The sequence below is a fragment of the Ascidia mentula genome, chromosome 6 (genome assembly GCF_947561715.1).
Source record: "Ascidia mentula chromosome 6, kaAscMent1.1, whole genome shotgun sequence".
NCBI lineage: Eukaryota > Metazoa > Chordata > Ascidiacea > Phlebobranchia > Ascidiidae > Ascidia > Ascidia mentula.
Genome location: NC_138571.1, coordinates 14,109,686 through 14,123,385, shown reverse-complemented (window position 1 = coordinate 14,123,385; position 13,700 = coordinate 14,109,686). Strand labels below are relative to the sequence as shown.

General features: G+C 38.1%; 1 protein-coding gene across 1 annotated transcript; it reads right to left on the bottom strand.

Moving 5' to 3' along the window:
• Positions 1-87: 87 nt before the first annotated feature.
• On the bottom strand, positions 88-1,674 carry LOC145905528 (uncharacterized). The gene is made up of 3 exons (XM_082992757.1): positions 1,545-1,674; positions 848-1,206; positions 88-573 (listed from the first exon to the last, which is right to left on the bottom strand). The coding sequence occupies exons 1-3, from the start codon at positions 1,545-1,547 to the stop codon at positions 435-437; spliced, it is 501 nt and encodes a 166-aa protein (XP_082848883.1). The 5' UTR covers positions 1,548-1,674; the 3' UTR covers positions 88-434.
• Positions 1,675-13,700: the final 12,026 nt, after the last annotated feature.

Here is a 13,700-nt window from a genome sequence, read left to right as displayed (position 1 = left end):
GTACGTTTCACGTACAAAGACAGGGAAGGTTTGTGAACGAAATGTATCGTTATATTGTCAAACTTACGACGGTGCTGCAGAATCGCCACAGTGGTTACAAAATTATAAACAATATCACAAACACAGCAACAAAAAAATGATGAAAGCACGAACAAGTCCCCTTTGCATGTTAAAAAACAAATTTATCAGTATGTCACGTAGTATAGACAGAAATACACAAAACGATTTTATGACGCATGATTTCATTGCCACAGCAAGAACATATATCCAGTTTAATTTGATTGTTCCAAAATCCCTCATATAAGATAGCCTGTACAAGCCTCCATGCATATTATTTATAGGCAAAATTTTTGCAGAGCATTTGTTAATTAGTTGATTATACTAAGCGTTGGAAAATGTACACAATTATAGAAAAAAAGAGACACCGTTCTTGTCTATGATTTTCTTAGGTCCCCGTAACGCTTCATTCGTTGATCACCGACAAACATCTCAACCAGCAGTTCGTATTTTGTGCGATTGTCGGCATTCAGTGCTAATTTAATGGCATCGGTCGTCTGGCTTCGATCAGGGAACCTTTAAACAAACAAAAAACGGAACTTGAACGAGAAGTTATCAGTCATTGTATATTGTATTAGGTGGGATTCGAAGTCACGAGAAGGGCTCCACATCCCCAAAGCAGAAAAAACACGATTAAGTGTGTGTTTACTCACACCAAACACGAACCTTCACATTGGTTTGGCCAACAGTAGACTCTCGACTAAAGCCTGGCGCAATTACCGGGGTAATCCCCATAAAACACACAAACGCTTCCATTGTTTGCTCACAAACCTCCGCCCCTTTTTCTCACCTGCGGCGATCTTCGCTCACGACTCTTCTCGCCACCTCGAAATGCAACATGACGAATGCGCGAAAGTAATCAGAGTCCTCCGCATCCCTCAACTTTATCCTCATCATTTTAGCGTGCTCGCGACGAAATCCTTTTCGCAATGAAGAATTCAGCAATTCTTTCCATGTGGGGGAAACGCCGCGAAAAGTGACGCGCCCGCGGCCGGGTTCGTCATTGTGACGTAACACCGATAGCTCGAAAACGATTTCTCCACGCAACGCGAACTTGTGAACTGCCCCCATCGTCCATCTCTTGTCCACCAGTTCCTGCAGGAGGCCTCCCAATTCTTCCCCTGACACGTCATCGATGACGTAAGCTAACTGAAAACAACTGTTTATTATTTGAGTTATTTTGCAAAAGTCTATGCCTACTAATGACTACAGTTATACTTATGTATGAAAACAATGGCGGTTAGTTAGTGAATTTATTTCTTGCATAAGGTATAATTATTCCTCAAAATTTAGTATTGCGAACGTGTATATAGGTTATCGATTATACTGCTGCTCTGTAATAGCTGGTAATCGCTGCCATTGTACACAGTGTGTACACCCTGTCTGCAGCCCTTAATGATTATTATGGCTTTTTTGTACATATATCGCTGTCATTGCTTTGCAAATTGCCAAGTAGCTCAAAACAGTAATATCTATGCCAAACTCACCATGTTAGTCGATATTCCAGCTTAAACAAAACCACACACAGCTAAGTACTACGCATTGAGCTGTAGGCTGCAACACAATTGCACATTTCCGTCGATACCAGAGAGCCCACTCCACCAACACACACGTGCTTTACGTCACGTAGGCATTTCGCATTTTGAAACCTCTCCCAATCCAATGTCGCTGTTTTTCTCTCAGCGTTCACGACTCACGCCGTATATTTGCGATTGTTGAATGTGTTTCAATAGAGTTCAGCCTGATGCAGTATTCTATGCCCAATATTTCGATGCAGATAGAGCAATTAATAGTGTTGTCAGATGCACTTTTACCTATATCTCGCTATTTCACATCATTCACAGCACGACATTTCTACGTAGAGTTTTAAGACGTGTGATAAGATTGGAACCAGGCCCTTTCTCCCAGGTAAACAACGAAACCACTTAGGTCACGACCGTAAGATAACCAGGGCAAGCTATGTTAACATGTTTCGATCGGTTTTGGGAGAGCTGTAAAACTAATCGCACTCACGTTCAACATCGCTATCATGAATAGCAGGGGTTAAATCGACTAAAGCAGATGCCACAAATGTTGCAAACCAAGCCATTTTGTGGGTGCTGCGATCTTTTAGGAAATAAATATGAAAGGTTCCATGAGCTACTACCTGGTTTTAGGCAAAATCTGTTTTTGACGTGTTTGGCGTTCTTGAGTTTACGCTGATTTGAAACTACAAACGTCAATTGGTTTTACTTGAAAATATTTTGGTTTGGCACTCTTTTGTTTTCTCAACTGACTTTTGTATTATAAAGCGCAATGGATTTCGCAAATACCTCCCGCTTCATCAGGTGTAAATAAACACCATGCGATACAAAAAAAACAAACGCTGAACAGGAAGACTTGCAAGGAAAACGGCCGATAAAACACCATATGATCGCTTCAATTCCATCAAAGACGGGCTCAACACAGATTGCTTGGGGGTTCATGAGCCACTACCAACACGACGATACCTACCAACGACAGATTATAGTTTCATCGTGCCTATAATATGAATTGTGTATAAGCTGCAGGTTTTCATATGATTTTTGTGACACGGGGCCTGACGGCACTATTGGTTGAGCTTTGCTTGGTCATAGTGTTTCCACCTTGTTTCTCCGTAAGGTTGCACCTAGTTTGGTGCCCAACGGATGACGGTGATTGTATAGTAACCACAAAGTGGAAGTCTTTGCTTGTCCGTTTGGTCAGCAAAGTCGTCTGATAGTCACACCAGCTGCACTGATGAGACCTTTTAGGTCGAAACAGTGGCTATCTGTCTGCAGCTTACACAAATCATACTATTGGCTCCACTTTGCTTATTAAACTATTTTGTTTTACGACAAATCTTGCAGCATCGTGCCTCATGTAATTAAATGTTTTTTTATTATGTTTGTGATTGGTTTATTTATCAATTTTCAGTATTTTCTTAAGCTTACGCCAGCAACATTAAACCGTCAACTAAAACAAATAATAGCACAAACAAACACTGTAATTCACAAATAAGCGTCCATATAAGTATGAAAATGTTAAACGAACAACACGTCAACATTGTTACAAATTATATTACCGAAAAGTCATTGAGAGATTTCCCCCCAATACACAAATTGTTAATTTTCGCCCGTGAATCATTTTACGCTAGTGAACGTACCACATCGACATATTATGTACACAAATCAACATCAGCCAAGACGCTTGAACCATCTGCCACATAGAAAAGCTGCTCGGGCCTTGTGCGCAGGATAGCGTGGGTTCGAATCCTGGTGGAGTAAAAAAATCTGGATCTGTGGTTGATTCGTATCAACGAACATGGCGATGTGGCCAAATATCGCTGGCGGCGTGGGGCTCGCCACCACTGTGGTCTCAAAAACAGATTCTTCTGAATCAAGTTGACGTTGATTTCATTCCAAGAGATCAGTATAAGTGTATGAAATAAATATGTATATTGTTTCTTCGTTGCTTCTCGCCAGTTTTAGCTGCTCAGGAGCCCACATATCAACTCCCATGTCATAATGCAGCAGCATTCCCATAGACAGCAGGCAATTTCTTCCTTTTCGCTATTGTGCAAAGCCGGCTTGGGCTTTTTACCTGCTTGAAATAACACTTGTTTTGCTTGAAAAGCATGGAATTCTCAACTATTGCATTGGCTATTTTGTTTGTGTTGAACACTTGTTTTCATTGTTTCAGTTGAGTGTTTCTCGGGTCCATTCTGTCATTAATGTCAGTGTATCGTCGTAATCTATGTGACACCGTGAAATAAAAACATACGTGTTTCTATTTTGAAAAAGAGGTAGAAAAACATATCTGGCCCAAGTTAGTGAAAACATTGCTTGGCATGTAATAGAATTTGCCCCTCGATGGTGCTGATGACAAGGCGTAATATTCAGTTTTGCTTCTTACTTCTTCGTTATGTGTTTACATACGTAGGTATGTATGTTGTAGAAAGGGATGATGTCAATAATGGTAAAATCGACTACATAATGTCCTTCTAAATCGGCATCAAAATGCAGCGTGCTTATTTTTTTAGCCACGACCGACTGTAACCAATGTCATAGCAAACCAGCTTACATTAATTCCAAGCATGTTGTCGTATGGAAGTATGGAAAAAAATAATTACCTGGAGGGTCCTTTTGAACGACGCTCGGTCGGCGAGGTGGCGACCAACTATAAGATCGGTTTCTGCGTCCTGTGGTACATTTGTTGTTTTAAACGCTTGCTTAATATTTTTGTTGCGGTTAAAAAAGGTGGCCATCATAACCAATCAATGCACAAATGCAGTCTTGTAGGAACAAGTTGCGTAATTCTCCAGAGTAACCGAAACTATCATCAGCCATTCGACATTACAGAATTCATTCGTAAACAATGGTTTCTGTAGAGCTATGATACTTCACTTGCACACAATAAACGTACTTACATTAACATAGGTATCAGAATACCTCTCCATACCTGGTTGTTTCGACCTTGCTTCTCTTCCAGGCAGTGGCTTCTTTGTTTCCGCTGATTTTGAGTCGTTCATCATCACTGGCTACTTGTTGGTTATTCCACTGCTTTTCCAACCGCAGCCGCGTCTATTATAGAGAGCAGAACGGAACTGTACTCACGCCATAGTAAACAGATACCCCGGTAACATGTTTTTCACTAGCACCGAGCAACACATTTTCCGCCATAGTTGTGGTTCAACATTTAGACGCACGTGGTTTCTATATTTGACTTGTGTCAAGATATAGTACGCTATGTTGCCATACCATCATCCAACTGGCCATGTTTGCAGGCTCAAAAGCATTTGTTTTCTCAGCGACGACGGCGCGCATTCTTTACACCCGTGAACTTTGCAACGGCAACGAAAGCTTAACTAAGCGCAATAAGCCCTGTTTGTCCTCCCAAAGCGTGTTACATGGTTCGTATTCTTTCACAGTAACAGTAATAAAAGGACTGAATCGGGTTTCAATCGGGCCAACATATTCTGCAAGTGTGATTTTCGATGCAACACACAAAGTTGTTTTCAGTAAAATTGCCTTTACATGTCCGTGATAAACCGAACAACAAGGATATGTTCGGAACTGGGTAGCTCAATGGGTATTCATCGCTCAATTCTCTGCGTATTCATACAGCTTCAAGGGATCTCCCTGTATTAAAGTATGTTAATTAGTTTTCACTCCTCTTCGGCGTGTGTTTGATACCTGCCAAGTTTAAACATAATTTGTAATGTTACACACCCAACCACGAAGGCAATGAAGAAAAAGAACAGGAGTTGGAATCGAGTTGCAAACACGATAATACATATTTGTGACTTAGCAACAGCAAACAAGCAAGGCTGTTGTTTTTGCACGGGAAAATTCATGGCCGCATTATGTTGTACATTCATCTTGATTTAGCTGGCAAAACCTGTTGTTAAAAGTGTGATTCAAACATTTGCATGATGTAGGACACTTATAATGTATGATTGGTGCCGCTGTAATTGAATCCTAAATTACATAAAATATATTTGGTCTAAATTATATGCTTATATAGTTGCCCGAGAGGGTACAAGTGTTGAAGGAAACTGTGAAACTACTGGCTTGGACTGAACGATGACACACAAGGTACACCCGTTACCAGAAAGTAAGTGGGATTTACGTCTATAATAAAACGATGAAAATATTTAGGTTAATGTAAGTGAATTGTGATCTGGGCCCGTGCAGAAGACTGTGGTTCATCCATTATTGCCACATAATATTATCGATACCTATTTTACTTATTGTACCCACTCTGCGCGGCATTGGAAGTAATTATATCGCCATAAATAGTTATTGTATAGCTAAAACTAAGTCACTCTTACCTGACAGGTCGACAGGAAAAAAAACCGCTTTGTGTGAAAGTCAAAATTCCTTCAACTTAGTATGTTAGTTGGATCCAGAAATAAACAGTTGGTAATCTCAAGCATAGTCGTAAGCTACTTTTTTGTTTTGGAATCATTCTCAAGTAGGACTTTACATGCAGAACACAAAAGTAGGTATTGACAGTAAAACAGTACATGTACGTTTTATCAAATGTTAAATATGGCACAGAGCCACAGGATTTTCAAGAATCGTACATTCCTTTATAAAAATAATCCCTCTTTAAACCGTTGCACTCGACCACATGTGTAATGTTTGCATTTCAAAGTGCAGCCAAATTTAAACATAGTTTGTGAATTAGTGTAAATAGGCACATTGCAAACGGGAGCAAGTACGGGAGCAAGTGTTGATTTTGCGGCCACACTCAAGTGTTTCCTAGCAACTGAAAGCGAACAAAGGCCACCGTACATGCAAACTGATAATAGTGCAATTTTCTAGAGGAAGAAGACATAAAAAGAAATGACAACGAAGAGGAAGAAGAAAACGATCGAAGTTGCTTCGAAAAATTTCAGAATTGTTTTAAAATGGCAGAATCCTTAATATCATGCATCTCTACAGCACTCGGTTGCGTCTCAAATTTAGTGGAAGTTATTGGAGATTTTGAGGAGTGAATTTCTGCTTTAGTTTTTGTTGTGGGTGGTGATTCCGTTCTCTTTGTAGGCCCACTGTGACTTTTTTTTGCAACGTTCCTAGCGAAACATTTGTGCAAAGTAATTATGGCAATTCACATACCATGAAATGTGTAAACAATTTTACTCGATGTCAGTAAAATTTGAGCTCAGTGCATTTTTACTCGATGATTTCTAGTGACTCTGTTTTGTGATCTGTTTTTGAAAGCAATATTTCACTCGCACGATAAACAGCTGCGTGGATCCACTAGCAGGAAATATAGGTTAGTATAAGAGTAGTATGATACGGCAGTATATACCAACAGTGGAAACCATCCCAAACTTACATTGATTGGGTAGTTCGTATTTCTGACAAGCTAATTTACTTTTCCGCATTATATTAAATCACGTTTACGTTGGGCATCGTATATTGTCAAACAACTGTACAAAAAAGGATTATGACTTTTATCAGTGTCTCGATGATGATGCCCAAAAAAAGTTTAAAGCGCTAAACAAATTTTGAGAGGGATTTTTTTTTGTTCCATGTTTTTGTGGCTCAGTGAATGTAACTGCTTCAAGGATACATATCATATAATGTATCCTTTAAAATTTGACATAAGGAAATGCTGGTTGTATTGCAGAAGATCAGTGTTTCAGAGGCCAGGACATTGCAAATATTCTAAATGAGATGCCCTTTTGATCCATCTCGGGCATTGAATTTGCCGACGAAACGCATATTTCTGTTTGATAAAAGGAGTAATATAATACAAACAAATGCCCTTTTAGGGCGGAATATATTTTTCTGCTATTAAACGTCTTTGCTTGGCCGTTCGGTCAGCAAAGTCGTCTTATAGTCACACCATCTGCACTGATGAGACCTTTTAGGTCAAAACAGTGGCCATCTGTCTGCAGCTTATACACAATCTTTAGAGCTGTCTACCTGATTGGTTTTTACAGTTTTACTCAGTATCGCCTGTTTTAAATAAACAAAAATCACAACGTGTTTAAAATGATGTCGCTGCTCGGTTAAACCGAAACCGATTTATGTTGCTTTCCGGAGCACATAACACGTTTATCTACAACCACTAATTTTGTCCAAAAGATACCCCTCGCGTAGTTTACTCATTACCATTTCTGTTTCCATATTGTAAGGCAAATATTGTGTCAATTTAAGCTGCTCCAGAACTTAGTTGCTTGAAGTTGTATCAACATAAGAATCGAGCAATGGCTCAGGTGTGTTTGCTCTTCCAATCGAAACATGGTATGAAGAAAACAAGCTTGTCCGAGCAAGCCGAGTTTCATTTTCAACTTTACCTTCTGTGAATGCTGCACAGTATATCTGCTTGTGATGAACAACACTGTTCAACCTCTTCCGGGATATGGAGGTTAGATGCACAGCTTTCGATACGTAGATACGTTGCTGCAATGCAACGTAAAACGACCAAACTTATTTGGGAGCTTGTTGTTAAACTTGGATTAAGTTGGATGGAACGCTAGGTTCCACTTTTTTGTAGTTTTCTTCACTATGACAACTTGAAAATTGCCAATGCGGTGACAAGTATTTTTTTTCAGATAATGGGCCTGGATGTAGGCCTATGTAAGACAAAAAAAGTCTTGTGGCAATTATTAAGCAAAAAAGTTAATAATTTTGTCAAAAATAAACCATAAAAGTTTACTGATGTTGCCAGGCATATTTTATTGCTTAATACTGCTCTTCTGGCAAACTTTATTTTATTTACGTTTCTCGCTGTTCGGCTATTATGCAACAGCCTTCGTCAGGAGGAAGTATCTAAGGCTAAACTTAGATACTTCCTCCTGATGAAGGCTGTTGCATAATAGCCGAAACGTCGAGAAACCTAAATACAATAAAGTTTGCCAGAAGAGCAGTATTAAGCAATAAAAGTTTACATTTGTGGACCGTATATTAAAGATAAATTTGCGTCATTTATAGAAGTAAACGTAATCTAATAATTAATGCTTCAGGTGAGAGTTCAGACGATGAAAACGAAACTGAATGTACCGACGATGAATGCTTGGATGAGTGCTGTTCAGTGTTTCTGTGCTTGTGGGATTTTATAAAGTGTTTCGTAGATTGCTTGCAGTGTCTAGCTGATCATGCCCAACAGTAAAGGTTGGACCAACATAAAACGTTTGAAAACCATTGTTATGTTCACCTGTTTTAGCTTTAGTACCAATAAAGTCAAACCATGAAATAGAAACTGAATTAACAGTCCTTGGCTAAAATCGTTTTTTTTTTATTTTTGTTTGTGTTTCCTGGCAACGCAAAATTTAAACGAAAAAACCTGCAAATTGTTTATTTCAAAAATACCGAAATCTTTCTGCATGATGTCGCTGCGGAGTTATGCAAAAAAATAACGTGAAACTGAGAAAAAAAATGTGCGATAAATTGGTTTTGATATGGGTTAAAAATGGTATTAAATTGAAGAACATTCATAATAGGCTTGTGTTGTTAAAAAAAATATTATTTAGGCCTTGTAAGGTTGCATCTTTAAAGACTTTTATGCACGTCTAGCATTACTACGTTCTGTAAAACACGTTGGACGTTCAAAACCTAAACTTGGAAACTTTGATGTTAAACACGAATCTTTTGCAAACTCAATAACACAACACCTTCGTTAAACATCATGCAGACAAGAAAATTTACATTCAAGAAACTGGAGTGTTGGTTTAACGACTTATGCCCTCTAGTCAATCGCATATCATGCGTTTCATTTGCCAACATGCTAGAGTCCACTTGCTGTATGCACGTCCTTCTACGCTTTCTAAGCAGCAAGATTGTTGTAAGCCGTGCGTTTAGTTCAATTATGGTAGATCGTGGAAAAGTACCACCGTAGGACATATATGTTGTCGCATTTCGACGGTAATAACGGTTTAATCTTGTGGAAAGTCTGTAAAGGGCAGGTTTGTTGTATATGTACAAACTCATGGGACACTTTGAGTTTTAGCATACATAGCGCTCAGCAGTATGGCATTGAAAACCATTTTTTTTTATTGCTTAAAAAATGTTGTAATGAGACGAAAGTTGAAGTCATACAGAGTTTATGCCACATTTAGATTCGGTTTCATTACTCTTGAAGAAAAACGATTGGGAACTTATGTCTTAGGTTCTTCCTTGGGTTAAAAAAACAACTAAATATCAAAACTATTTACTTTTGAGTAACTTGATAGAAAACGACTTGAACTAAGCAGCGCATGTATCCAATTTAGAGACAGGGACATTTATATTTACAAAAGTCGCGTGTTTGCCGACTGCGGCGACCCTGTGACTCTTCCTTATCAGTTTATTCTGTTTGATTAAACAACAGTTTGTGGGCAGTAATATTCAACTAATTCTATGCTCTGTCACTTTATGCCGTGCAGCCTGAAGCAGCAGTTGTGATATTGCATGGTTATAGGGTTGTCACTGTAACAAAACCATGCCGAATCGAAGCAGAATGTTACCACAAGACGTGGAAATGTGGTCTCAACACAGAGGTAATGCAAGATTGCTAATTCATACTTGTAATAAGTCAGGCCTTGTCAGTCCATACACTTTCGTACAAGCTTACAGAACCTTGCTTAAGATATTTGTGCTTAGAAAAGGTATAACCGGTTTAGTTTATTATTGCAAAGTATTAGATAACTTTCTAACATTTACGTTTGTTGTCCTGTTTTAAACAGAATGCTTGATTATTGTTGATTTGCAGTGGGTTATCCAATGCCGGGTTTGACAGCGCAGAATACGCCGAGAAACCATGGTAAAAAATTGCAATCAGTTCAGCCTAAGCATATATAATCACCTACATTTTCTACAAATTTCCCATTAGCAGGTCCTGTTACTGTTCAAACAGTCGCTGGACAGATTAACCAAAGCACAGCTTCCCAGGCTATTGGAGGTAAAATCCATAGGACAGCAGTAGGATTTCTGCTCTAAAAGTTTTTTAAAATGTATCTAAACCTTTCTTATCAGTGCTCGTACCTGCTGGATCCCCAGTCAACCCAAGTAACTTGGTCGTCCACCAGACAACAGAAGGTAATAATTGCTGCGGTTTTGTTCCTGTAAATGTTCTACTAAATTGTTGTTATTATTTGTAGGTCCTATCCTCGTCAATACTTCAACTGCACAAAGCGGTAACAATGTGGCAGCCATTTCGTCAGTAATGAACAACATACTTGGTTCGAAATTATTACGAACACTGACCGAGAACAAATCAATAACAACAGTATTTGTTAACGTTGCGTAATATTTCAAGCACTGAGGGGACATATATGTGCCCATAATAATGCATTTTTTCAAGGTTTGACAAACAGTTGTCAGAACAGGTTGATTCATATGGTCTTTATAGCTTTTTTCCTTGAACCCTACAAACAAGGATTATTTTCCTAAATATTAATAATCACTCTGATTTTCCAGGTCCCACTCAAGCTCTAACAATACCTGAAAATGGATATCTCGTGGTTTGTCAAAATCAAGACGGTAAATATGACAATTTTCGTTACGAAGCTACCTGGTTTGTAAAGTTGGCACTTTTAGGATCCTATGTCGTCACCGCAGGCCAGGGTTCCAATGCAACATCGCACCCAGTGGTTGAACAACCTAAGCGTAAGACCTAACATCAACTTTCAATGTTGTGTGATAAAATTTTAAACATTTATTATCTCTCGTTTTTCGACGAATAAAGGAGCACGAATGAAAGAAGGTAGGAGCCATGGAGGAGCTGGTAAGGAATGCCAAACATGGAAATGTTAAATTTTTAACCTTTATATATACAGTATTCGCATCGATTAACTTCCTTGTAGAAATTTTTTTTATCACCTTACGACTCTATTGAGGAACGTATACCAGGTGAAGGCAGTAGCTATATGTGTGTTGAACATTTGAAAAACAACAAACTTTTTCGAATATGTAGCAATACCGTGAATTCGCTAACATTATTTCATAAAATGCATCTCCTGTCGTGTGAACTACAATCAGTGCGTTTAAACAATAAATTTAACTGAACAGTCATCACACTATTAAAAAAAATTATAATGACGGTAAAGCTGTTTTACAAAAATACTTGTAATATTAGGTTTAAACTCTGTATGATAAAACCCCTTGTTGTGTTTGCTTCCACAGAGCCATACTCATATACCGCCCAACAAGAAAACATTTACGGAAACTTTTCTGCAGGTAATAAATACAACAGTTAAAAAAAAACCTTCTATTGTATTCTTGCTCCTAGTGTGGTTTTCGAATCAAATAGTTAAATTAAAACTAACGCAGGTCTTCCTTTTCATACAGCGAGAAATCCTATGTACATAAACAATGACAATGACATTGACTCCGAAAGCGAAAGTGAGGACTCAGATGAATATGAAGAAGTTGTCGTTAGGCGACAGAAAAGTAAGATCCAAGACCACACATTTTTGTAATACACTATATATTTTACATTACTTAATTTATCAATAGAAAAAAAGTCACCCAAAAAGAGAAGGAAACAAGTGATTGAAGAATATTCCGAGTCAGGTACATACAGATTTTTTATTCTAAAATTGAAAATAATAGTGTAACAGGAACATTGGTTTCCAACACATTCATTCCAGAAAACGAAACAAACAAAACGCTATGATAATGCCAAACTAATTAAATTGTTACCAAACTAATTATTCACTCTGTACTGTTTGCATTCGCCGTTTTCAACACAGACAAATCTGCTTCATAAACCGCTAAACCATTTTTATTGTAGCAGTAAGCAAATACCTTTAATACAATGACATGAACACATTTAATTCCGTGGTGAAATTTTTGTTTAATTTTGCATTTAATGATTACTCAACAACAACAACAACACATCATTTTGAGTCTAACAAAATAAATGCGGCTTGCAAAGTGTTTCTTCACCCACATAGTAACCCGCTTCGCTCTAAGAGTCCTGAAAAGTCGTTTAAAGTTTTATTATTGTGTTTTTAAGAATTGGACGAGGAGGAAAAGCAGGCGAGAAGGAAAGAGCAAATCAAAAATGCGAAGAGAATATGGGATTGTTTGTGTTTTTTTAGGGATGTAGCAGAAAACCTACAAGAGTAAAACATTGTCAGTCAATTTAGCTTAAGATGATCTTTTGCATCAAATTACTTTGTTTCCGATTCCCTGTTCACTGCAATACCAAAACCTACACGCACAAACTTTATTCTTGTGCTTGTTTGTGAGCGGCGTTGCCCTATGACAAATTCACATGTGAAACGCTCTTTTTCCGATTATATTTCTACCACTTTAGCCCTGCTTTAGGTTGTGTTAGCTTATAATTAACAAGGGTAATTAACAGTATGTGTTTAAATGTATGTATGATTTGCGTTTTACATATACACTAAATAAAATAATCCACAATGCACATGACTAATCTTAACTTTTAGCTATGAATCAATGTCTATTTGTTCTGCGTTGCACGGTTCGCTGCTGTTTAACCTTTCCTTATCGGGCGACAATATTTGAACGTTCAACACGTATCAGGCAATTAAGTTAAAAAACAATTGACCTTCAGTTTGCTATTCACCCATGTTGTAAAGTACTTCGACTGTGCTTTCAGTATTTGACTGACTGTGTAAGTTGCCAGTTTTGTCACTGAAACATGTTGGACTGCTGCTGGTTTTAACAATTCAGTCTTAAACCATGAGTAGTTCCACTCTGCAAATGCCATTATGGTTTATAGAAATGTGGCTGCAGTATAAAGGTATAGTAAATGTGATATTTTGTGGATAGTCAGGTTTCAGGTATTTTGTCCGTTTAGAGTTCTACAAAACTTGTTTAGATTCCATCCAGCGCAATGTAAAAAGATCGGGTTCAATTTCGTGGGTTTCGTAGATTCAACCAAAAACTTTCACATAATATCAATGCTCAATTACAGTACATGATAAACTTCATTTAATTTTAATGAATTGGCTAAATGCTATGATTTCATTTGTTCTTTATAATAAATGCTCTCCTGTATTTTAGTGCGGTTTCCGAAAGTTGCTCTATCCCCAAGCAGTGTGTATGGAAGGAGAAATGCATACAGAGGTCTCCATAACCAACGTCGGTGTTTACCTTGCTTGTTATAGTTGTGCCGCATCCTAGTAAACTTTTAACTTTTAACAGCTGAGCACCCAACCATCCCAACAAAAGTAGGAT

Bases quoted from the DNA above. Each gene is read 5' to 3' on its own strand.
- LOC145905528 (XM_082992757.1), bottom strand. The intron at 574-847 runs GTGAGAAAAAGG...GTTTGTTTAAAG, and splicing joins GTGAGCGAAGATCGCCGCAG to GTTCCCTGATCGAAGCCAGA.